Here is a 25,194-nt window from a genome sequence, read left to right as displayed (position 1 = left end):
AAGACTGGACGTGGCTTGGTGATGGTGACCTTGGGAAAACATGGAGGGGAGAAAGGGGGAAAGAAACAGTGCAGAGAAAGGAGAGGCGCCATTGCTTTCCTTACTGGAGAAACATGTAAAGAAAGAGGGGGGAAAAGAGAGGAGAGGGGAGCAGGGAGAGGAAAGGGGAAGGAAGGGGAGACAGGGAGAAGAGAGGTAGGGCTGCCCTCAGGAAGGAGAGGAGCCAGTAGGAGTAGTTTCACAGTTACTGTCAGAGCCGTAGTACACTCGTTCGAATGGGATGCTTCAAAGGCAAGCCCGTGACGGCGTGGTGTGGTGATGAGGCCACACCAATGCCCACTGATCCAGGCTCCACCTCCATCTGTGCTTCTCTTAGACCAGCGGTTCTCAAATTTGAGTAACAGCACCAACCAGTGGCCTTGTTAACCCCAGGGGTCCCACCCGCAAGTCTCTGATTCAGCGGGTCTGGGTTGTGCATTTCTCACGAGTTCCCAGGTAGTACTACTGATGCTGCTGTTCCGGGAACCCCCGCTTTGAGAACCGCTGTCTTGTCTTAGAGGTGAGAGACTGAACCAAGGTTTGCGCTGATTTGGGCTCCTTGGGTCGAAGTCAGCGAGTGAGTCAGTGTCTCAGCTGGCTGGCAAGAGCAGATTGGCAAACACGACGACAGAACTCAAGAAAGCGCTAAAACCTTTGCTCGGATGTATTTGCCTCTTCCTGGCCCCTCCATTCGACCAACCATATGTTTACTTTCCACCGGCAACTGTGACTCTAAACGTCGGTTGACAAGCAGGTGTTCTGCGCACTGCTCTATGCAAGTTAATTTATTGCCAACAAACAGATGCAGTGCTCTCTCGCTGACTTCCATTCCCACCTGCTCCACCCAGCTCTTTGTTCTGGCCACACTGAGCCTTGCCGCTCTCAGAAAGGAGTGGCCCTTGCATTCCTCCATCCCCTGTTCGTGCTGTGTCTCGGCCTGACTGCCATTTTCCAGGTAAACCAACTCTTACTCTCCTTTAATTATTTTAAAGATTTTTTCTTTTGATGTGGACCATTTTTAAAGTCTTTATTGAATTTGTTACAACATTGCTGCTGTTCTGTTTCGGTTTTTTGGCTCCGAGGCATGTGGGGGGTCTTAGCTCCCCGACCGGGGATCGAACCCACACCCGCTGCATTAGAAGGCGAAGTCTTAACCACTGGACCGCCAGGGAAGTCTCCCTCCTTTAATTTTCTGAGTGTTCCCACCTGTGGGAAGGTCAGCCAGCCCTGCACAGTGCTGCCGTAATGTTGTCCAGATTGCCGTCGTGGCCCTTTGCAAAACGTCACCAGGCTGTGGCTGCCTCACCTTTCTCAGCGTTTTATCGTCAGTGCCTTGGACAGGGGCTCTGACTCCTGCTCACCGCGGTTGGGGTTAGAGAGAAATTGGAATATTGGGGCAGGAAGAGACGGACAGCTCTGCTAATCACTGAAATCCTAAATCGAGGCTTCAGTGATTCAGTGAAACGGGACTCTAACAGGTGGAAAAGTAAATCTTGGTGATTTCTTTAAAAGCAAACAAAATAACTTCACTTGAGGAAGGATCAAATATCCAGATCTTTCCTCCTTAGGACGAGCTAGATATTCTTTTGTAGCAGGTGCTTACGTAAGGCAGATGGATGGGCAGATGGATGGACCGATAGACAGATGCAGATAGGTGGATGGATGGATGGACAGATCGGGTGGATAAATGGTGTCCTTAAGGCTTGCTCGTCAGGTCATGACCTGGAATCATATTTCGTTTTGCAAACATTCTTCAGCTCCTTTGGGAGAACTTCAGCTTCCTCTGGGGGGAATATGTGTGCTCCAGAGCTTTGTCACGTGCCTGTTCTTGAGGGACCTGCTTCTAAAACGGAATCCTGGTTCTAAATCGAGCTGTTGTGCTGACTTTGGCTGGGGTCTGAGGTGGACCTGCCTCTCATTGAATTCCATGCTGTGAACGGTTAGCACTTGAGCCAAAAAGTGAAAGACAAAGCCATCCCACTACATTTAAAAATAATTTTTGGTCCATTTCGGGTGGAATCCAGTGTTCTGAGCAGCGGTCCTGCCACCGTGACCTGTGAGATTTTGAGCAAATCACTTAGCCTCAGTTCTGTCACTTGTAGGACAAGGGCGTTCTCTTCCTGCTGTCCCGTTTTCTGACGACTGTGAGTCATTTCTGGGGGACTCACAAATAGTTACCTTCGCTTTAAAGATTGGAGGGGAGAAAACGGAGCACACGGTGTCGGATGTGTGATGCCGCCACATCCCAGGCGGCATAGCTTAATGCCCTTCTGAAGACTCAACCAAGCAGGCTGACTCGAACGCTGTTGAAATATCGGGCTTCAGCGCAGGACGCTGTTGGACGTCTGCATTACTTCTGTTTTTTAAACAGTACTCTGCTGAGAATAAATGTGTCACCGCCTAATGGGCTCTTGTCATTTTAGTGCAGTGATCGAGGAGGAAAAATGGAAGTACTTTATGTGGGAAAACAGGCAAGACGGGAAGGTATTTCTTAACGCAGAGTGCACGGCTGTCGGCAGTACGATACAGATCTAGCCACAGTTTCACTTGAAACAGTTTACGTGCTTTACTCAGTGACTGAGTTCAGTTCACTGATCTCCACTCAAGTTCACACTGAAGTCATTTACCTGCGGGCTACAGATTACACCACACAGACCGAAGCATTCTAGATTTTTCCAAATGTAATATACAAGTGCAAATGGATTGCAGTCCAACGTAACTTTAGTCAAACCTTTAATATGCTATTAAGGCGTGAGTAAAAACTTTAAAGCTTTGTCTCGGCTACAGAGTAGCTGGGACTGGAGCTGAACCAGTTGTGAACGGTCAGAATAAAAAGCCACTGTTGGACATGGTGTTTATTCTCAGCAATGTGTCACCTAAAATAATGAACTTTGTTTTCAAACGTAGAAAGGAGCAATTCACTTGTTATTATAAAATGACCATTTTGTAAGGGGGCTAGTTTGACTTCTGACACCACCAAGGCTCACCTCTGTTACACTGTCCATTGACTGTACCTGGGTGCCCAGTGCTCCATTTTCCCCATCTCCAGTTGAGAGGGGGAAGTATATTCTAGCAGCCCTGGCAGGTATGCAGCACAATCTGTGTTATTGCAGAATGACTAGCTAGGCAAGGCTTAGAATGAGGGATGCAAAATAAAATTGTGTGTTTTCACAATTATTTATGCTTTAAATAATTTGTAGTCCCTTATAAGGAAGGCTTTCTGTGAAAAGACTGGATCGACTTGGTCTACGCTATAGCGGAGAATGTGTATTCAGAAATACGATCCAGATTCAACCTTGGTTGCATCGTCAGAATCTTAGGAGGATAAATACAGGCTAGATGGGAGATTCTGTGAGGGTTTCTTTGGTTTGGCAGGACTCTGTGGGGTGTGTGGCTGGGAAGTGGGAAATGGGAGGAGAAGGAAATTGGGAGCCTTGCTGCCTTGGGGAGCGTCTATTAAGGGTTACTTTAACCTGTGGCGTAGCCACTAGCCAGAGGGGGCTGGTCCCAACTGAAATGTGCTGTAAGCGTAAAAGCCACGCTGGGTTTCAAAGACTTAGTAAGAAATGTAAGAAAATGTAAAACATCGCATGAATAGTTTGATTCGTTGCACGTTGAAACCGTGTGTGAAATGATGGTATCTGGGGCATATTGGATTAAAATCATTAAAATTGATTTCACCTCTTACTTTTTGAATGGGGTTGAGATTTTTAAATTACATATGTGGCTTGTATTTCTGGTGGGCAGTGCTGTTTGTTTAATACCTATTATGTATGGTGGGATGATGGCTCATGTTTACTTTGTTTTATTTTTCAAATTGACAACGTGAGAGACAATATTGTCTTGGAGAAAAAAATATATATATAGCTTGTCGATTTTGGAGTCCAGCAAGCATGTGTCTTGGCTATAGCTAGCCCTTGGGTAACTAACCTCTGAGCCTCACCTTCCTCAGCTAGAAAATTAAGATAAACAGTTTGGATCTGATAATAACAGTTTTGATCTCAGCAGGTTGTTGTGAGCAATGCATGGGAAACTAGCAGAGAGCACTTATCACTGAACTAACATAGGGAAAACGCAATAAGCAATCGGCGTGGTGCTTTCTTACATCTCAGGACCTGTCCAGTGCCTCATCTTTTAATCCCTGACCATTTCAACTCAGTTCCTTGTTTCGCTTCTTCCCCAAATTTGTATTTTCTTTCATGTCTGTTTACTTCTCCACCCAGAATGCTAACCTTTCCCTTCTTTTTCTCATCATTGAAAAAATCTCTCGTCTGGTTCCACATCTTCTTATTTACTTCTTATTTACTTCAACTGTTCAGAGCAAGAATTCTATCCTATTTACTTCAACTGTTCAGAGCAAGAATTCTATCCCGGCTAAAACTATACATCAGCCACAATCCTTCATCTGCCCGTGTCTGGACCGGGGATGCTGGGTCTTGCCTTTTATGGAACTCTGCTTCCTTTTGATGGGATGGTCAATCAAAGAACGATCGACTCCAGGCAGAGGGGGTGTAGGTAATGGGAGAATAAGGGTCATGTAAACAAGAGATCAAAAGAACAGGACAGGGGAAGAAAAATCGTGTAACTTCTCTTTTGCCCCACACTGCTGCCTTTTCTTTCTGTTGGCTTCAGAAGCTGTGCTATGTTCAACCAGGGTAAGTACAAGGTGGTTCTCGTTGCCTTTCTAGATTCTTGAAATCTAGAAACCTGCAAGCACAACCTCCCACAGTGAGCATGGCACACAGCCAAAACCCTGTGCTCCGTTTCCACATTCTAAGAAATAAGTCCTTAGATGAAGATGGTTGGTACTTGTTCTCTGAAATTCAGTGGCAAGGAAGAGAAAAAGATAGAAAACTTTGTGACGATATGTTGTTTCGCGAGGTGAGTTACCTGAGTCCTTCACAATTAACAAGATGAACCTTTCAGCCAGAGCTACATGAGATAAGAAACAAGGAGAAATAACTTCAGAACACACTTGGAATAGCAGGGGTGGCTGGACACTGGACACACCCGTGCCTCTTAGAGTCCCCGATTTTCCTATGCAGGTTTTTTTTTTTTTTGGTAATCAATCAATCAGAACAACGTTGATTTACGTTGATTTTTGTTCCCATCTAGCAGCTGGAACTAGGTGCCTCAGCCTGTACTCTTAAGGTGATTTTTTTTTTTTGCCTTTCATCAGATCAATATGTTACTTTGCCTGTTTTATTTTTAGATTTACTGAGTGTAGCAAAGGAAAGAAATAAGCAACTTGGTTTGTATTTCAAGTGTGGGCTGAGGTTTGACCCCATAAACCTGTCAAACCTGTTGGGAAATTTAACAGGGAGAGCAGGTTTCACGGGTCATCTTTGCTGACAGCTGGGATTTTTGGAGGCTTGGTTGTTGGGAGAACGGCGTGATTTCAGTGCCAGAGAACATAACTAGGGCCCCTCTGCCACCCCAGGCAAGGGGGGATGCTTAGGCGAGGGTGTGCGGGTGGGCCAACCCTGGATGGATAAACATGGCTGTTTTTCCTGGAGCATTTATTAATCAAATATTTACCATTGATCAGAGGCAAGAAGGGGTCGTTGCCAACAATCAATCACTTACCTGTGGCTTCCTAGAGAATCAGAGGGTTTGAAAATCCAAAACACAGCTCTAAGCTATCAGCTCTCCACCTAGAAACTTACATTCTGGTGTCTTGGGTCCCCAAGAGAAGACAGCAAAGGCTCTGCAGATGCCTGCTTTTCCTTTTCTTATTTACTTTTTTGGTCACTGTGGATAAATACTCATGACATTAGTGATATCAGTTGTCTATGGTGTACATAGCATCTTTCTTTTTCTCTGTCAGAGGTTGTAGAAAGAGCAATGATTGCGTGATTCAGAATGCAAGTATGTGGGCGTTCAGGCATCTGTCCGTGCAGTCAACTTTTGATCCTCTGGGGGACCACTAAGTTTTGATCCTCTGGGGGACCACTAAGGGGTGTCTTTTTAGAGCCTGATCTTTTCGGGGCTGCTGACGGTACAGCTTAGTGACACAAAGGCAGTGAGCTAGTGAGTTACTCGCTGAACTCCAAGATTTATATTTTCCATGGTTTTTGGATAATTATCTTTTTTCCCCCATGAGGCTCACATATATGACACATCTAAAAACACCTGTAAAGAAACAGAAGTGCTGCTGCAGCTGCAGCGTTGTAATTACAGGTGTGCACACCTACTAAATACACGTCCAAAACACACGCTCAGTGACAGGCTACTCCTGACTTTGCCTCCCCTGAAATTGAATGCAAAATTAGTGTCGCTAAATATCCTTCTTTGTTACCGAAGGGCTGCCACTGCCCTCTCTCTTGAAAATAACCATTGGGTTGCCTCTAGACAAACACTCTTTAAAGTACAAATATTGTTTCATCTGACGTGGCTATACTGTATCCATCTATCCCTTAAAGGCCAAAACCAGACTTATGGACTACATCAAATGCTTTCTGGATACACAAACAACAAAAACATTTTTTTAAATTAACAGGCATCAACAGGTATAAATAAATTGTCTATAGCATTTAATGGTCTTTAACACAGTCAACGCCCCTGGCCTTGAAACAGTGTTAAATTCTTTTTTTTTTTTTTTTTGCTAGTGGCCAAAAAAAGCCATCAATCAAGCCCAACTTGAAAATTGGGCACCATTTCCTGGCCAGTAAGCACAGAACTGAGGGGCTCAATATCTTATGGGTATCTTTTTGTTGCTGGGCTTATGACTTTTTTCTTTTTCTCTCTGTCTCTCCCCTCTCCCACCTGCTCAGGGCTGATCGTTGTGACGTTGGCCGTCTGCTGGATGCCCAACCAAGTTCGGAGGATCATGGCTGCGGCCAGACCCAAGCACGACTGGACCAAGTCCTACTTCCAGGCGTACATGATCCTTCTTCCCTTCTCGGACACCTTCTTTTACCTGAGCTCGGTCGTCAACCCGCTGTTGTACAACGTGTCCTCGCAGCAGTTCCGCAGCGTGTTCGGGCAGGTGCTGCGCTGCCGGCTGACGCTGCCACATGCCAACCAGGAGAAGCGCCTGCGCGCCCACGTGGCCTCCGCCGCGGATGGTGCCCGCTCCGCGCGCCGCCCGCTCATCTTCCTGGCTTCCCAGCCCAGTTCCTCTGCAAGGAGAACTAACAAGGTTTTCCTAAGCACTTTTCAGAGCGAGGCCAAGCCCGAACCTAAGCCTCAGCAGCTGAGTCGCGAGTCACCGGATCCCAGCTCGGAGGTGAAACCTGCCAACCCTGCCACCGAAAATGGCTTCCAGGAGCATGAAGTGTGACTGTCTGTCAAGGAAGGAAGGGAAGCTGGAGCGCCCACGGGCCCTCCCCACACGAAAGCGACGGTTACCTGCATGCAGCGGTGCCAAAACAAACTAACTGTGCGCCCATCATCAGGGACGGGGTGGAAGACGGGCCTGGGAAGAAAGCAGATGGCCGCTTACAAGTGTCACTTGAGGGCGAATGCTGCCGCCAACCGGGCCTCAACGCTGAGAGTTGGCCCATCTGTATCCATTCCTCCTCCTTCCTTCCATTAAGGACACACTGAAAATTCAGTCAAACTGAATGCGTCCGGAGCTCACAAAGTTTTGTTTTTACACTGAGCTCTTCCATTGTTTGCCAAGGAACTGAAAGAAAGAGAACACGGATTCCTCTCGCCACCCAGCATCAAAGGACACCCAGACAAATCTCAGGGGGCTGGGGGAAGGTGGGCCCAAAGAACGATGCAGGAGGGGGCTGGTATCTCCTTCAGCTTCAGCAGTGTGCCAAGAAAAGGCCTAATTGGAGGAGCACGAGGGTGCCGGGGAGCCCCGGCCGAAGGGCTGGGGCAGAACTGCTCCTTTTCTTGGGCCGGGGCCCGTTGCAAAGAGGGGTGTTGCAGCAGCTGATGCACACGGAATTCACTTTCCCTGGGGAGCAGAAGGATTGGTACCCAGCCGAGGCGATGAGGCAGGCGGCCGAGGATGCGCACGACTTGCGGTACATGATTCCTGCAACAGACCCAAAGGAGCCAGATTTAGCAGCCTGCACTGGCCAGAAGACGGCAACCCTGAGCCCACATCCCCACGGAGAGCACTTTTCTGCCTTCTCCTACAGCCCAGAAACCTGGTGTGGCCAGGGCACTGCTCCAGGGTGTTTCGTTGAGCACCCCCCCCCCAAAATACGGGACAGGTGCAGTGAAGGCGGCGGGCATCATTTCCCTTGCTTCTGAGATGCCAGTACCAGTGAATAAAGAGCTCTTACAATCAAAGTTCATTTTTCTTTAAACTGTGTACTAGACGGAACTTCTTTTTATTTACTTTTTTGGTTCACACTGTCTCATGCCAGAGAGGATGACAGGCTGCACTTCAAGATCTTATCTCTGTTTGTTTGTTAGTACTTTATAAGCGACCACGGAGAGATGGCTCTCAACTATGTGTTTTTGAAATCCTGGAATTCTCTCAATAAAAACCAAACTCCGAAGAGAATAAATCAGATCACTACCAAAGAGGCCCTGTGTGGGTTCAGTGAAGGGGGGGGGCTGGCTGACAGTGTGCCGAGCACCGCCTTATTCCAAGGGAAGTTTTGCCCTTAGAACATATGGCCATTTGCCAAGTCAGCACCACACAGCCAGCCCTTATTAGCACATACTGTGTGGACACATCAAGGGTCTTCCCACTAAGACTGGAGGGCCCTTCTTAAGGAGCTCGTGTGTCAGGTCCAAATTGCAGCATAATCATCAAATTAGGGGTGTCTTGGGTAATCATTTGACTTTATAAAGCTGGACGTTTACTCAAGTCATAGCTAAGCTTATGAAATACTTTGCTGAATGCCAGGCACTCTTCAGGTGGCTCCTAGCTCATTGACTACCTGCAACAACCCTACAAGAGAGGGCCCCAAGATCATCCCCATTTTGCAGATGGGGATCCTAAGGGCCAGAGAGATTTAGTAACTCGTCCAAAGTCACACTTCTAGAAAGTAGAGCACCTGTGATTTGCACCAAGTATTCTGGTCCCATGCTGTCCAATCTGTAGTACTATAGAGCAAAGCAGCCAGCCAAGGTAACCACAAAATGCTTTTGTTTTTTGCAGGGGGGAAGACTACTTTGAAAATAGCGTTTGGTGTGTGTGTGTGTGTGTGTGTGTGAGAGAGAGAGAGAGAGGCCGTTTTGTATCAATGAACTATTTTTCTTTTGGGACATACATACAACATCATACTAGAGCTGAACCTCAAAGTGATGCCTTTAGCCCATGTGCCGCCCTGTGTGTCTGAGGGATACAACACATTCCACCAGTAGCCAGGGCTCCCTCCCCTCTGACTCCCTGCAGGCGTGTGTGTTTGCAAGCATTGCTTCCATCTGGGCCCGCATCCTCTCCCTTGAGAATTGCTACTTGACGTGCCTAAAACTCTCAAGTGGGAGGTAAAGAAATACTTTAGATTTATATGAAACATGCAATTTTATGTCATTTCTATAATTGCATGTTTGTAAGGATTGCTTTTGTAACTCTGTTAGAGAAACCTGGAAGGTAGCTGGTCTGGTAAGATAAATCTCACGGACAGAGGATGTGTAGGGGGACCAAGGAGCACTGTTTAATTTCTAAGGAACATGCTACAGAGTTCCCAGAGTCTCTACATTTTCTAACCATTGCCCATTTTAGAAAATTAAGTTTCACTGTCTTTTTATTCTTAACTATTAAAAGCCACTGAACTGTCAGTTTTCAGTTCAACTTCGGTAAACTTTTTTCCTTTAAATAAATTTTAAAAATTAAAAAATATGTACTGAATACATCTTTTTACTGTAAAAACGTTCAGACAGATAAGAAAATGCTCCTTGACCGCTCTCCTTCCAATGCTACCTCCTCCTCAGAGGAAAGCACTCTTATCAATTTGGGATGCCTCCTTCCAGGCCTATTTCTATGCATTTACGGATGTGTCCATGGAGAAGAGGTCTGCGCATATATCCTAATAGCATAATATAACATTCTATATGCTGTATATATGTATCTCCTATTTGCATTTTCACTTAGTGACATGGCTGGGGATATATTTTTAAGTCTAACTTTGTAGGACTAAGAGTCAGTGATGAGGTAAGTTAGTTAGTTAGATAAATAACACAAGATGGGTGCCCCAATTTTGTGACTGCTGCCCAGGGGACATCTCCAGATCACCTGGCTCTGATGGCCAGTGGGGCCTACGCTTGTAGTCCTGCAGGACTGCATATATTTGCATCTTTAAAAGTTGCTGCCAGAGGGTCTGCCTTCCAATCAGCCTGAATCTAGGTGCTGAGATCCTCTTCTTTGGGACACTAACTGATCTCAGCACACACTCAACTACTGGAACCTATTAGAAATAAAATAGGCTGCCTAGACAATTGGAAAGGTTGAAGAGAGAACCAAAAGCTGGGGTATGGTTGAATGACAAGGTACATCTCCTACACTAGGCCAGCCCTTCAAGACGGGGAGAGGTGGCTGTTTCATCTATATTCACAGAAACCAAAACAAGTCATCAAAAGGGAGAAAAAGATGAATATGGTCCAAATAAATAAGATAAAACTTGAGAAGAAGATTTTAATGAAACATAAGTAATTTACAAGAAAAAGAATTCAAAGTAGTAGTCTTAAACATGTTCACTGAACGTGGGAGAAGAATGGACGAACACAGTGAGAACTTCAACAAAGAGAGAGAAAATCTAAGAAAGAACCAAACAAGTCACAGAGCTGAAGTGTACAATTATTGAACTAGAAATGCACGAGAGGGGTTCAAGAGCAGACTAGATGAAGCAGAAGAAAGGATCAATGAACTCAAAGACAGGGCAGAGGGACTGACCCAATCAAAGAGCAGAGAAAACAAAAAGGAATGGGGAAAAAAAAAAAAAAAAGGGAAGATAGCTTAAGGGACTCATGAAACAACATCAAGTGCATTAATAGTCACATTATAGGAGTCACAGAGGGAGAAGAACAAAAGGGGTAGAAAACTTATTTGACGAAATAATGGCTGAAAACCTCCCTAAGCTGGGGAAGGAAACAGACATCCAGTTTCAGGAAGCCCAGAGAGTTCCAAACAAGGGGAACCAAGAGAAACATACATCAAGACACATAATAATTACAATGTGAAACTATAAGACAAGGAGAGAATATTAATGGTAATAGAGGAGCAACCTGTTACTTCAAAGGGAACCCCCATAAAATGAGCAGATTTTTCATGAAAAACTGTGCAGGCCAGAAGGGAGTTGCACAATATACAGGCATACCTCATCTTACCGCTTTTTGTTTTATTGTCCTTCACGGATACTATGTTTATTACACACTGAAGGTTTGTGGCACTGAGTTTAGAAAGTCTATCAGCACCATTTTTCCAAGAGCATTTGCCCACTTCATGTCTCTGTGTCATGTTTTGGTAATTCTCACAATATTTTAAACTTTTTCATTACTATATTTCTCATGGTGATGTGTGATCAGTGATCACTGATGCTACGATTCTAATTGTTTTTGCTTTGTATTTTTTACTTAAGGTATGTACATTTTCAAAAGATATAATGCTATCTGCACACAATAAATTACAGTATAAACATCACTTTTATATGCATGGGGAAACCAAGAAACTTGTATGACTTGCTTTGTTGCAATATTTCCTTTATTGTGGTTGTCTGGAACCCAACCCCAGTATCTCTGAGGTATGCCTGTATTCAAAGTGCTGAAAGGAAAAAAAAACCAAAACTTCCAAACAAGAATATTCTATCCAGCAAAGTTATAATTCAGAATTAAAGGAGATACAAAGTTTTCCAGACAAGCCAAAGCTAAAGGAGTTCATCACCACTAAACCGACCTTATAAGAAATGTTAAAGCGGCTCATTTAAGTTGAAAAAAGGTGTTAATTAGTAACAAAACATATGAAAGTATAAATCTCACTAATAAAGGTAAATATATAGTAAGTGTAGTGGATTAATCACCTATAAAGCTTGTATGAAGGTTAAAAGACAAAAGCAGTAAAAACAACTAACTACCATAATTAGTTAAGGGATACACAAGATGAAAGTAGGAGTGGACACAAGATAGCAGAGAGGAAGGACATGAGCTCACCTCTTCTTACGAAAACACCGAAATCACAACTAACTGCTGAACCACCATTGACAAAAATGCTGGAACCTACCAACAGATATCCTATGCCCAAAGACAAAGAAGAAGGCCACAACGAGATGGTAGGAGGAGCACAACTGCAATGAAAGCAAATCCCACACCCGCCGGGTGGGGGACCCACAAACTAGGAAATAATTATATCGCAAAAGTTCTCCCACAGGAGTGAAAGTTCTGACCCCAAGTCATGCTTCCCAGCCTGGCGGTCTGGCAATGGAATGAGGATCCCCCAGAGAATCTGGCTTTGAAGGCCAGTGGGATCTTATTGCAGGAATTCCACAGTACTAGGGGAAACAGAAACTCCACGCTTGGAGGGCACACACAAGGTCTCGTGCACACGACTGCCCAGGATAAAAAGCAGTGACCTCATAACATCCTGGGCCAGAGCAACCTGTGGTATTGGAGAGTCTCCAGCAGAGGTAGGGGGCAGCTGTGGCTCACTGTGGGGATAAAGACCCTGGGAGCGGTAGTTCTGGGGAGTACTCAGTGTCACGAGACCTCCCGGAGGCCGCCATTTTCTCACGAAGACCTGGTCCCACCCAACAGCCTGTAGGGTCCAGTGCTTGGACACCTCAGGCCAAACAACCAACAGGGCAGGAACACAGCCCCACTCATCAGCAGGCAGGCTGCTTAAAGTCTTCCTGAGCACATAGTTGCCCGCTAAACAAATCCCTTACATGGCCCTGTCCACCAGAGGCACAAGACCAGCTCCACCCACCAGTGGGCAAGAACCAGTCCCTCCCACCAGGAAGCCTACACAAGCCTGTTAGACCAGCCTCATCCACGAGGGGGCAGACAGCAGAAGCAAGAAGAACTACAACGCTGCAGCCTGTGGAATACAAACCACAATCACAGAGAGTTAGGCAAAATCAGGCAGCAGAGGAATATGTCCCAGATGAAGGAAGAAGATAAAACCCCAGAAGAACAACTAAGTGAAGTGGAGATATGGAATCTGAGAAAGAACTCAGAGTAATGATAGTAAAGATGATCCAAGATCTCAGAAAAAGAAAGGAGGCACAGATTGAGAAGATACAAGACATGTTTAACAAATACCCAGAAGTATTAAAGAACAAACAGGAACAATACAATAACTGAAATAAAAAATAAACTAGAAGGAATAGCGGAATAATGGAGGCAGAGAATAGATAAGTGAGCTGGAAGATAGAATGGTAGAAATCACTGCTGTGGAACAGAGTAAAGAAAAAGAATGAAAAAAAAATTAGGACAGTCTAAGACACCACTGGTACAACGTTAAATGCACCAACATTCGCATTATAGGTTTCCAAGAAGGAGAACAGAGAGAGAAAGGACCTGAGAAAATAGAGAAGAGATAATAGCTGAAAACTTCCCTAACATTGGAGAGGAAAGAGTTACCCAAGTCCAGGAAGTGCAGAGAGTCCCAGGCAGGATAAACCCAAGGAGGAACACACCGAGACAGACAGTAATCAAATTGGCAAAAATTAAAGACAAAGAAAAAATATTAAAAGCAAGAAGGGAAAAGCAACAAATAACGTCCAAGGGAATTCTCTTAAGGTTATCAGCTGATTTTTCAGCAGAAACTCTGTAGGCCAGAAGGGAATGGCATGATATATTTAAACTGGTGAAACGGAAGAACCTACAACCAAGAATATTCTACCCAACAAGGCATAGAAACTGAAAGTTTTACAGAAAAGCAAAAGCGAAGAGAATTCAGCACCGCCAGACTGGCTTTGCAACAAATGCTAAAGGAACTTCTCTAGGTGGAAAAGAAAAAGGCCACGACTAGAAGTAAGAAAATTATGAATGGAAAAGCTCATCAGTAAAGGCAAACATACAGTAAAGTTAGGAAATCCACACACAAATATGATATCAAAACCAGCAGTCATGAGAAAAGGAGAGTACAGATGCAGGATATTAGAAATGCATTTGAAATTAAAAGACCAGCAATTTAAAACAATCTTGTATATATATAGCTATATCAAAACCTCATGGTAACCACAAACCAATAATCTACAATAGATACACAAACAAAAAAGCAAAAGAGGGCTTCCCTGGTGGTGCAGTGGTTGAGAGTCCGCCTGCCGATGCAGGGGACACAGGTTCGTGCCCCGGTCCGGGAAGATCCCACATGCCACGGAGCGGCTGGTCCCATGAGACATGGCCGTTGAGCCTAAGCGTCTGGAGCCTGTGCTCCGCAACAGAAGAGGCCACAGCAGTGAGAGGCCCACATACCACAAAAAAAAAAAAAGGCAAAAGAAATCCAAAAACAATGCTAAAGACAGTCATCAAATCACAAGGAAATAGAACAAAAGAGGAAGGGGAGAAAAAAGCCCTACAAAACAAAACGAAACCAATTAACAAAATGGCCATAAAAACATACATATCATAATTATCTTAAATGTAAATGGATTAAAGGCTCCAACCAAAAGACACAGACTGGCTGAACAGATACAAAAACAAGACCCGTATATATGCTGTCTACAAGAGACTCACTTCAGATCTAGGGACACATAAAGACTGAAAGTGAGGGGATGGAAAAAGTCACTCCATGCAAATGGAAATCAAAGGAAAGCTGGAGTAGCAATACTTCTATCAGACAAAATAGAATTTAAAATAAAGAATGTTATAAGAGACAAAGAAAGATACTACTTAATGATCAAGGGATCAATCTAAGAAGAATATATAACAATTGTAAATATATATGAACCCAACATAGGAGCATCTCAATATATAAGGCAAATGCAGCCATAAGAGAAGAAATCAACAGTAATGCAATAATAGTGGGGGACTTTCACACCCCACTTATACCCATGGACAAATCATCCAGACAGAAAATCAAAAAGAAAATACAGGGAAGAGGGGGAAGATGGCAGAAGAGTAAGATGTGGAGATCACCTTCCTCCCCACAGATACATCAGCAATACATCTACACGTGGAACAACTGCTACAGAACACCTACTGAACGCTGGCAGAAGACCTCAGACCTCCCAAAAGGCAAGAAACTCCCCCACGTACCTGGGTAGGGCAAAAGAAAAAACAGAGACAAAAGAATAGGGACGAGACCTGCACCAGTGGGAGGGAGCTGTGAAGGAGGAAAAGTTTCCACACACTAGGAAGCCCCTTCGTGGGCAGAGACTGCAGGTGGCGGAGGGGGGAAGCTTCGGAGCCGCGGAGGAGAGCACAGCAACAGGGGTGCGGAGGGCAAAGTGAGGAGATTCCCACACAGAGGATCGGTGCCGACTGGCACTCACCAGCCCGCGAGGCTTGTCTGCTCACCCACTGGGGCGGGTGGGGACTGGGAGCTGAGGCTCGGGCTTCGGAGGTCAGATCCCAGGGAGAGGACTGGGGTTGGCGAAGTGAACACAGCCTGAAGGGGCTAGTGCACCACGGCTAGCCGGGAGGGAGTCTGGGGAAATGTCTGGAGCTGCCGAAGAGGCAAGAGACTTTTTCTTGCCTCTTTGTTTCCTGGTGCGCGAGGAGAGGGGATTCAGAGCGCCGCTTAAAGCAGCTCCAGAGACGAGCGTGAGCCACGGCTAACAGCGCGGACCCCAGAGACGGGCATGAGATGCTAAGGCTGCTGCCGCCACCAAGAAGCCTGTGTGCGAGCACAGGTCACTCTCCACACCTCCCTTCCAGGGAGCCTGTGCAGCCCGCCACTGCCAGGGTCCCGTGACCCAGGGACAATTTCCCCGGGAGAAGGCACACCATGCCTCAGGCTGGTGCAACGTCAGGCTGGCCTCTGCTGCTGCAGGCTCGCCCCGCACTCCGTGCCCCTCCCTCCCCCCGGCCTGAGTGAGCCAGAGCCCACGAATCAGCTGCTCCTTTAACCCCATCCTGTCTGAGCAAAGAACAGCTGCCCTCCAGCGACCTACACGCAGAGGCGGGGCCAAATCCAAAGCTGAGCCCGGGGAGCTGTGAGAACAAAGAAGAGAAAGGGAAATCTCTCCCAGCAGCCTCGGGAGCAGCGGATTAAATCTCCAAAGTCAACTTGATATAGCCACATCTGGGGAATACCTGAATAGACAACGAATCATTCCAAATTGAGGAGGTGGACTTTGAGAGCAAGACTGATTATTTTTTCCCCTTTTCCTCTTTTTGTCAGTGTGTATGTGTATGCTTCTGTGTGAGATTTTGTCTGTATAGCTTTGCTTTCACCATTTGTCCTAGGGTTCTGTCCGTCTGTGTTTTTTTTTTTTTTTTTTACTTAAAAAAAATATTTTATCTTACTTTATTTTTTGTTATCCTCTTTCTTTCTTTCTTTCTTTCTATTTTTTCTCCCTTTTCTTCTGAGCCGTGTGGATGAAAGGCTCTTGGTGCTGCAGCCAGGAGTCAGTGCTGTGCCTCTGAGGTGGGAGAGCCAGATTCAGGACACTGGTCCACAAGAGACCTCCCAGCTCCACATAATATCAAATGGCGAAAATCTCCCAGAGATCTCCATCTCAACACCAACACCCAGCTTCACTCAACGACCAGCAAGCTACAGTGCTGGACACCCTATGCCAAAAAACTAGCAAGACAGGAACACAACCCCACCCATTAGCAGAGACGCTGCCTAAAATCATAATAAGCCCACAGACACCCCAAAATACACCACCAGACGTGGACCTGCCCACCAGAAAGACAAGATCCAGCCCCATCTGCCAGAACACAGGCACTAGTCCCCTCCACCAGGAAGCCTACACAACCCACTGAACCAACTTTAGCCACTGGGGACAGACACCAAAAACAACGGGAACTACGAACCTGCAGCCTGAAAAAAGGAGACCTCAAACACAGTAAGATAAGCAAAATGAGAAGACAGAAAAACACACAGCAGATGAAGGAGCAAGATAAAAACCCACCAGACCTAACAAATGAAGAGGAAATAGGCAGTCTACGTGAAAAAGAATTCAGAATAATGACAGTAAAGATGATCCAAAATCTTGGAAATAGAATAGAAAAAATGCAAGAAACATTTAACAAGGACCTAGAAGAACTAAAAAGGAAATAAGCAATGATGAACAACACAATAAATGAAATTAAAAATACTCTAGATGGGATCAGTAGCAGAATAACTGAGGCATAAGAATGGATAAGTGACCTAGAAGATAAAATAGTGGAAATAACTACTGCAGAGCAGAATAAAGAAAAAAGAATGAAAAAGAACTGAGGACAGTCCCAGAGACCTCTGGGACATCATTAAATGCACCAACATTCGAATTATAGGGGTCCCAGAAGAAGAAGAGAAAAAGAAAGGGACTGAGAAAATATTTGAAGAGATTACAGTTGAAAACTTACCTAATATGGGAAAGGAAATAGTTAATCAAGTCCAGGAAGCACAGAGAGTCCCATACAGGATAAATCCAAGCAGAAACATGCCAAGACACATATAAATCAAACCGTCAAAAATTAAATACAAAAAAAAACATATTAAAAGCAGCAAGGGAAAAACAACAAATAACACACAAGGGAATCCCCATAAGGTTAACAGCTGATATTTCAGCAGAAACTCTGCAAGCCAGAAGGGAGTGGCAGGACATATTTAAAGTGATGAAGGAGAAAAACCTACAACCAAGATAACCCAGCAAGGATCTCATTCAGATTTGATGGAGAAATTAAAACCTTTACAGACAAGCAAAAGCTGAGAGTGTTCAGCACCACCAAACCAGCTTTACAACAAATGCTAAAGGAATTTCTCTAGGCAAGACACACAAGAGGAGGAAAAGACCTACAAAAGCAAACCCAAAACAATTAAGAAAATGGGAATAGGAACATACATATCGATAATTACCTTGAATGTACATGGATTAAATGCTCCCACCAAAAGACACAGACTGGCTGAATGGATACAAAAACAAGACCCATATATATGCTGTCTACAAGAGACCCACTTCAGACCTAAGGACACATACAGACTGAAAGTGAGGGGGTGGAAAAAGATATTCCATGCAAATGGAAATCAAAAGAAAGCTGGAGTAGCAATTCTCATATCAGACAAAACAGACTTTAAAATAAAGACTATTACAAGAGACAAAGAAGGACACTACATAATGATCAAGGGATCGACCCAAGAAGAAGATATAACAATTATAAATATTTATGCACCCAACATAGGAGCACTTCAATACATAAGGCAAATACGAACAGCCATAAAAGGGGAAATCGACAGTAACACATTCATAGTAGGGGACTTGAACACCCCACTTTCACCAATGGACAGATCATCCAAAATGAAAATAAATAAGGAAACACAAGCTTTAAATGATACATTAAACAAGATGGACTTAATTGATATTTATAGGACATTCCATCCAAAAACAACAGAATACACATTTTTCTCAAGTGCTCATGGAACATTCTCCAGGATAGATCATATCTTGGGTCACAAATCAAGCCTTGGTAAACTTAAGAAAATTGAAATTGTATCAAGTATATTTTACGATCACAATGCTATAAGACTAGATATCAATTACAGGAAAAGATCTGTAAAAGATACAAAAACATGGAGGCAAAACAATACACTACTTAATAACGAAGTGATCACTGAATAAATCAAATAGGAAATCAAAAAATACCTAGAAACCAACGACAATGGAGACACGACAACCCAAAACTTATGGGATGCAGCAAAAGCAGTTCTAAGAGGGAAGTTTATAGCAATACAATCCTACCTTAAGAAACAAGAAATATCTTGAATAAACCACCTAACCTTGCACCTTAAGCAATTAGAGAAAGAAGAACAAAAAAACCCCAAAGTTAGCAGAAGGAAAGAAATCATAAAGATCAGATCAGAAATAAATGAAAAAGAAATGAAGGAAACGATAGCAAAGATCAATAAAACTAAAAGCTGGTTCTTTGAGAAGATAAACAAAATTGATAAACCATTAGCCAGACTCATCAAGAAAAAAAGGGAGAAGACTCAAATCAATAGAATTAGAAATGAAAGAGGAGAAGTTACAACTGACACTGCAGAAATACAAAAGACCATGAGAGATTACTACAAGCAACTCTATGCCAATAAAATGGACAACGTGGAAGAAATGGACAAATTCTTAGAAATGCACAACCTGCCAAGACTGAATCAGGAAGAAATAGAAAATATGAACAGACCAATCACAAGCACTGAAAGTGAAACTGTGATTTAAAATCTTCCAAACAAATGCCCAGGAACAGATGGCTTCACAGGCGAATTCTATCAAACATTTAGAGAAGAGCTAACACCTATCCTTCTCAAAGTCTTCCAAAATATAGCAGAGGGAGGAACACTCCCAAACTCATTCTACGAGGCCACCATCACCCTGATACCAAAACCAGACAAAGATGTCACAAAGAAAGAAAACTACAGGCCAATATCACTGATGAACATAGATGCAAAATTCCTCAACAAAATACTAGCAAACAGAATCCAACAGCACATTAAAAGGATCATACACCATGATCAAGTGGGGTTTATTCCAGGAATGCAAGGATTCTCCAATATATGCAAATCAATCAACGTGATACACCATATTAACAAATTGAAGGAGAAAAACCATATGATCATCTCAATACATGCAGAGAAAGCTTTTGACAAAATTCAACACCCAGTTATGATAAAAAGCCCTGCAGAAAGTAGGCATAGAGGGAACTTTCCTCAACATAATAAAGGCCATATATGACAAACCCACAGCCAATTTCATCCTCAATGGGAAAAAACTGAAACCATTTCCACTAAGATCAGGAAAAAGACAGGGTTGCCCACTCTCACCACTCTTATTCAACATAGTTTTGGAAGTTTTAGCCAGCAGCAATCAGAGAAGAAAAGGAAATAAAAGGAATCCAAATCGGAAAAGAAGTAAAGCTCTCACTGTTTGCAGATGACATGATACTCTACATAGAGAAACCCAAAGATGCTACCAGAAAACTACTAGAGCTAATCAATAAATTTGGTAAAGAAGCAGGATACAAAATTAATGCACAGAAATCTCTGGCATTCTTATACACTAATGATGAAAAATCTGAAAGTGAAATTAAGAAAATACTCCCATTTACCAATGCAACAAAAAGAATAAAATATCTAGGAATAAACCTACCTAAGGAGGCAAAAGACCTGTATGCAGAAAACTATAAGACATTGATGAAAGAAATCGAAGATGACACAAAAAGATGGAAAGATATACCATGTTCTTGGATTGGAAGAATCAACATTGTGAAAAATGACTCTACTACCCAAAGCAATCTACAGATTCAATGCAATCCCTATCAAATTACCACTGGCATTCTTCACAGAACTAGAACAAAAAATTTCACAATTTGTATGGAAACACAAAAGACCCCGAATAGCCAAAGCAATCTTGAGAACGAAAAACAGAGCTGGAGGAATCAGGCTCCCTGACTTCAGACTATACTACAAAGCTACAGTAATCAAGACAGTATGGTACTGGCACAAACACAGAAATACAGATGAATGGAACAGGATACAAAGCCCAGAGATAAACCCTCGCACATATGGTCACCTTATCTTTCATAAATGAGGCAGTAATGTACAGTGGAGAAAGAACAGCCTCTTCAATAAGTGGTGCTGCAAAAACTGGACAGTTACATGTAAAAGTATGAGATTAGAACATACACACAAATAAGCTCAAAATGGATTAAAGACCTAAATGTAAGGCCAGAAACTATCAAAGTCTTACAGGAAAACACAGGCAGAACACTCTATGACATAAATCACAGCAAGATCCTTTTGGACCCACCTCCTAGAAAAATGGAAATAAAAATAAACAAATGGGACCTAATGAAACTTCAAAGCTTTTGCACAGCAAAGGAAACCATAAACAAGACCAAAAGACAACCCTCAGAATGGGAGTAAATATTTGCAAATGAAGCAACTGACAAAGAATTAATCTCCAAAATTTATAAGCAGCTCATGCAGCTCAATAACAAAGAAACAAACAACCCAATCCAAAAATGGGCAGAAGACCTAAATAGACATTTCTCCAAAGAAGATATACAGTTTGCCAACAAACAGATGAAAGAATGCTCAACATCATTAATCATCAGAGAAATGCAAATCAAAACTACAATGAGATATCATGTCACACCGGTCAGAATGGCCATCATCAAAAAATTTAGAAACAATAAATGCTGGAGAGGGTGTGGAGAAAACGGAACCGTCTTGCACTGTTGGTGGGAATGTAAATTGATACAGCCACTATGGAGAACAGTATGGGGGTTCCTTAAAAAACTAAAAATAGAACTACCATATGACCCAGCAATCCCACTACTGTGCATATACCCTAAGAAAACCATAATTCAAAAAGAGTCATGTACCAAAGTGTTCATTGCAGCTCTATTTACAATATCCAAGAATGGAAGCAACCTAAGTGTCCATCATCGGATGAATGGATAAAGAAGATGTGGCACATATATACAATGGAATATTACTCACCCATAAAAAGAAACGAAATTGAGTTATTTGTAGTGTGGTGGATGGACCTAGAGTCTGTCATACAGAGTGAAGCAAGTCAGAAAGAGAAAGACAAATAGTGTATGCTAACACATATATATGGAACCTAAGGGAAAAAAAAATGTCATGAAGTACCTAGGGGTAATACGGGAATAAAGACACAGACCTATTAGAGAATGGACTTGAGGATATGGGGAGGGGCAAGGGTAAACTGTGACAAACTGAGAGAGTGGCATGGACATATATACACTACCAAACGTAAAATAGATAGCTAGTGGGCAGCAGCCACATAGTACAGGGAGATCAGCTCAGTACTTTGTGACCACCTAGAGGGGTGGGATAGGGAGGGTGGGAGGGAGGGAGTTGCAAGAGGGAAGAGATATGGGAACATATGTATATGTGTAACTGATTCACTTTGTTATAAAGCAGAAACTAACACACCATTGTAAAGCAATTATACTCCAATAAAGATGTAAACAAACAAACAAAAAAGGAAACACAGGTCTTAAATGATACATTAGACCAGATGGACTTTAGTGACATTTATAGAGTATTCCATCCAAAAGCAGCAGTATTCCATCCAAAGGCAGCACTTTTCAAGTGCACATGGAACATTCTCCCGGATTGATCACATGCTGGATTACAAAACAAGCCTTGGTAAATTGAAGAAAATTGAAATCATATCAAGCATCTTTTCTGACCACAACACTGTGAGATTAGAAATCAACTATAAGAAAAAAAATGTAAAAAACACAATAACGTGGAGGCTAAATAATATGCTACTAAACAACCAATGGATCACTGAAGAAATCAAAGATGAAATAAGAAAATAGGTAGAGACAAATGAAAACAAAAGGATGTTGATCCAAAACCTATGGGACACAGCTAAAGCAGTCCTAAAAGGGAAGTTTATAGGAATACAGTCTTACTTCGGAAAACAAGAAGAATTGAAAATAAACCACCTAAAATTACACCTAAATTAACTAGAGAAAGAACAACAAAGAAAACCCAAATTTAGCAGAAGGAAAGAAATCATAAAGATCAGAGCAGAAATAAATGAAATAGAGTCGAAGAAAATAGAAAAGAAATCAATGAAACTAAAAGCTGATTCTTTAAAAAGATAAACAAAACAGATAAATCTTTAGCCACACTCATCAAGGAAAAAGGAGGGCTCAGATCAATAAAATTAGAAGTGAAAAAGGAGAAGTTAAGACAGACACCACAGAAATACAAAGGATCCTAAGAGACTACTAAAAGCAAACATATGCTGATAAAAGAAGAAGCTAGAAGAAATGGACACATTCTTAGAAAGGTACAATCTCCCAAGACTGAACCAAAAAGAAATTTTAAAAGGTGAACAGACCAATCACAAGTACTGAAATTGAAACTGTGATTTAAAAACTCCCCAAATCTTTTCTCCACACCCTCTCCAGCATTTATTGTTTCTAGATTTTTTGATGATGGCCATTCTGACTGGTGTGAGATGATATCTCATTGTAGTTTTGATTTGCATTTCTCTAATGATTAATGATGTTGAGCATTCTTTCATGTGTTTGTTGGCAGTCTGTATATGTTCTTTGGAGAAATGTCTATTTAGGTCTTCTGCCCATTTTTGGATTGGGTTGTTTGTTTTCTTGTTATTGAGCTGCATGAGCTGCTTGTAAATTTTGGAGATTAATCCTTTGTCGGTTGCTTCGTTTGCAAATATTTTCTCCCATTCTGAGGGTTGTCTTTTGGTCTTGTTTACGGTTTCCTTTGCTGTGCAAAAGCTTTGAAGTTTCATTAGGTCCCATTTGTTTATTTTTGTTTTTACTTCCATTACTCTAGGAGGTGGGTCAGCAATAAATGCTGGAGAGGGTGTGGAGAAAAGGGAACACTCTTGCACTGCTGGTGGGAATGTGAATTGGTTCAGCCACTATGGAGAACAGTATGGAGGTTCCTTAAAAAACTACAAATAGAACTACCATATGACCCAGCAATCCCACTACTGGGCATATACCCTGAGAAAACCAAAATTCAAAAAGAGTCATGTACCAAAATGTTCATTGCAGCTCTATTTACAATAGCCCGGAGATGGAAACAACCTAAGTGCCCATCACCAGATGAATGGATAAAGAAGATGTGGCACATATATACAATGGAATATTACTCAGCCATAAAAAGAAACGAAATTGAGCTATTTGTAATGAGGTGGATAGACCTAGAGTCTGTCATACAGAGTGAAGTAAGTCAGAAAGAAAAAGACAAATACCGTATGCTAACACATATATATGGAATTTAAGAAAAAAATGTCATGAAGAACCTAGGGGTAAAGCAGGAATAAAGACGCAGACCTCTTAGAGAACGGACTTGAGGTTATGGGGAGGGGGAAGGGTGAGCTGTGACAGGGCGAGAGAGAGTCATGGGCATATACACACTAACAAACGCAGTAAGGTAGATAGCTAGTGGGAAGCAGCCGCATGGCACAGGGATATTGGCTCGGTGCTTTGTGACAGCCTGGAGGGGTGGGATGGGGAGGGTGGGAGGGAGGGAGACGCAACAGGGAAGACATATGGGAACATATGTTTATGTATGACTGATTCACTTTGTTATAAAGCAGAAATTAACACACCATTGTAAAGCAATTATACCCCAATAAAGATGTTAAAAAAAAAAAATAAAAAAAATAAAAAAAATAAAAACTCCCCAAAAACAAAAGTTCAAGACCAGATGGCTTCACAGGCAAATTCTATCAAACATTTAGAGAAGAGTTAATACCTAGTTTTCTGAAACTCTTCCGAAAAATTGCAGAGGAAGGAACACTCCCAAATTCATTCTATGAGGCCACCGTCACCCTGATACCAAAACCAGACAAAGATACCACAGAAAAAGAAAATTACAGGCCAATATCACTGATGAACATAGACCCAAAAATCCTCAACAAAATACTAGCAAACTGAATCCAACAATACATGAAAAGGGCCATACACCATAGTCAAATAGGATTTAACCCAGGGATGCAAGGATATTTCAATATCTGCAAATCAATCAGTGTGGTACATCACGTCAACAAATTGAAGAATAAAAGCCATATGATCATCTCAATAGATGCAGAAAAATCTTTTAACAAAATTCAACACCCATTTATGATAAAAACTCTCCAGAAAGTGGGCATAGAAGGAACCTACCTGAACATAAAAAAGGCCATGTACGACAAACCTACAGCTAACATCATACTGAACAGTGAAAAGCTGAAAGCATTTCTTCTAAGATCCGGAACAAGCCAAGGATGTCCATTCTTGCCACTTTTATTCAACATAGTTTTGCAAGTCCTAGCCACGGCTATCAGAGAAGTAAAAGAAATAAAAGGAATCCAAACTGGAAAAGAAGAAGTAAAACTGTCATGGTTTGCAGATGATATGAAACTGTCACTGTTTGCAGATGACATGACTATACATAGAAAAACCCTAAAGATGCTATCAGAACACTACTAGAGGTCATTGGTGAAATTGGTAAAGTTGCAGGATACAAAATTAACGCACAGAAATCTGTTGCATTTCTATACACTAAAAACAAAAGATCCGAAAGAAAAATTAAAGAAACAATCCCATTGAGCATTGCATCAAAAAGAAAAACTAGGAATAAACCTACCTAAGGAGGCA

The 25,194-nt window shown here is 42.6% G+C and overlaps 2 protein-coding genes across 2 annotated transcripts in view; one reads left to right on the top strand and one right to left on the bottom strand.

Annotated features, from left to right (window-relative positions):
* The window catches only part of GPR39 (G protein-coupled receptor 39), a 228,414-nt gene extending 219,915 nt beyond the window's left edge, over positions 1-8,499 (top strand). Inside the window, exon 2 of the mRNA XM_030843829.2 lies at positions 6,813-8,499. Within this exon, the coding sequence (XP_030699689.1) occupies positions 6,813-7,321 (509 nt within the window). The 3' untranslated portion in view covers positions 7,322-8,499. The remainder of the gene's footprint in view (positions 1-6,812) is intronic.
* Positions 7,066-25,194, bottom strand: part of LYPD1 (LY6/PLAUR domain containing 1) — a 51,127-nt gene continuing 32,998 nt past the window's right edge. Inside the window, exon 3 of the mRNA XM_030843831.2 lies at positions 7,066-8,029. Within this exon, the coding sequence (XP_030699691.1) occupies positions 7,794-8,029 (236 nt within the window). The 3' untranslated portion in view covers positions 7,066-7,793. The remainder of the gene's footprint in view (positions 8,030-25,194) is intronic.

Source organism: Globicephala melas, chromosome 7, assembly GCF_963455315.2.
Source record: "Globicephala melas chromosome 7, mGloMel1.2, whole genome shotgun sequence".
NCBI lineage: Eukaryota > Metazoa > Chordata > Mammalia > Artiodactyla > Delphinidae > Globicephala > Globicephala melas.
This window is presented reverse-complemented; position numbering and strand designations above follow the sequence as displayed.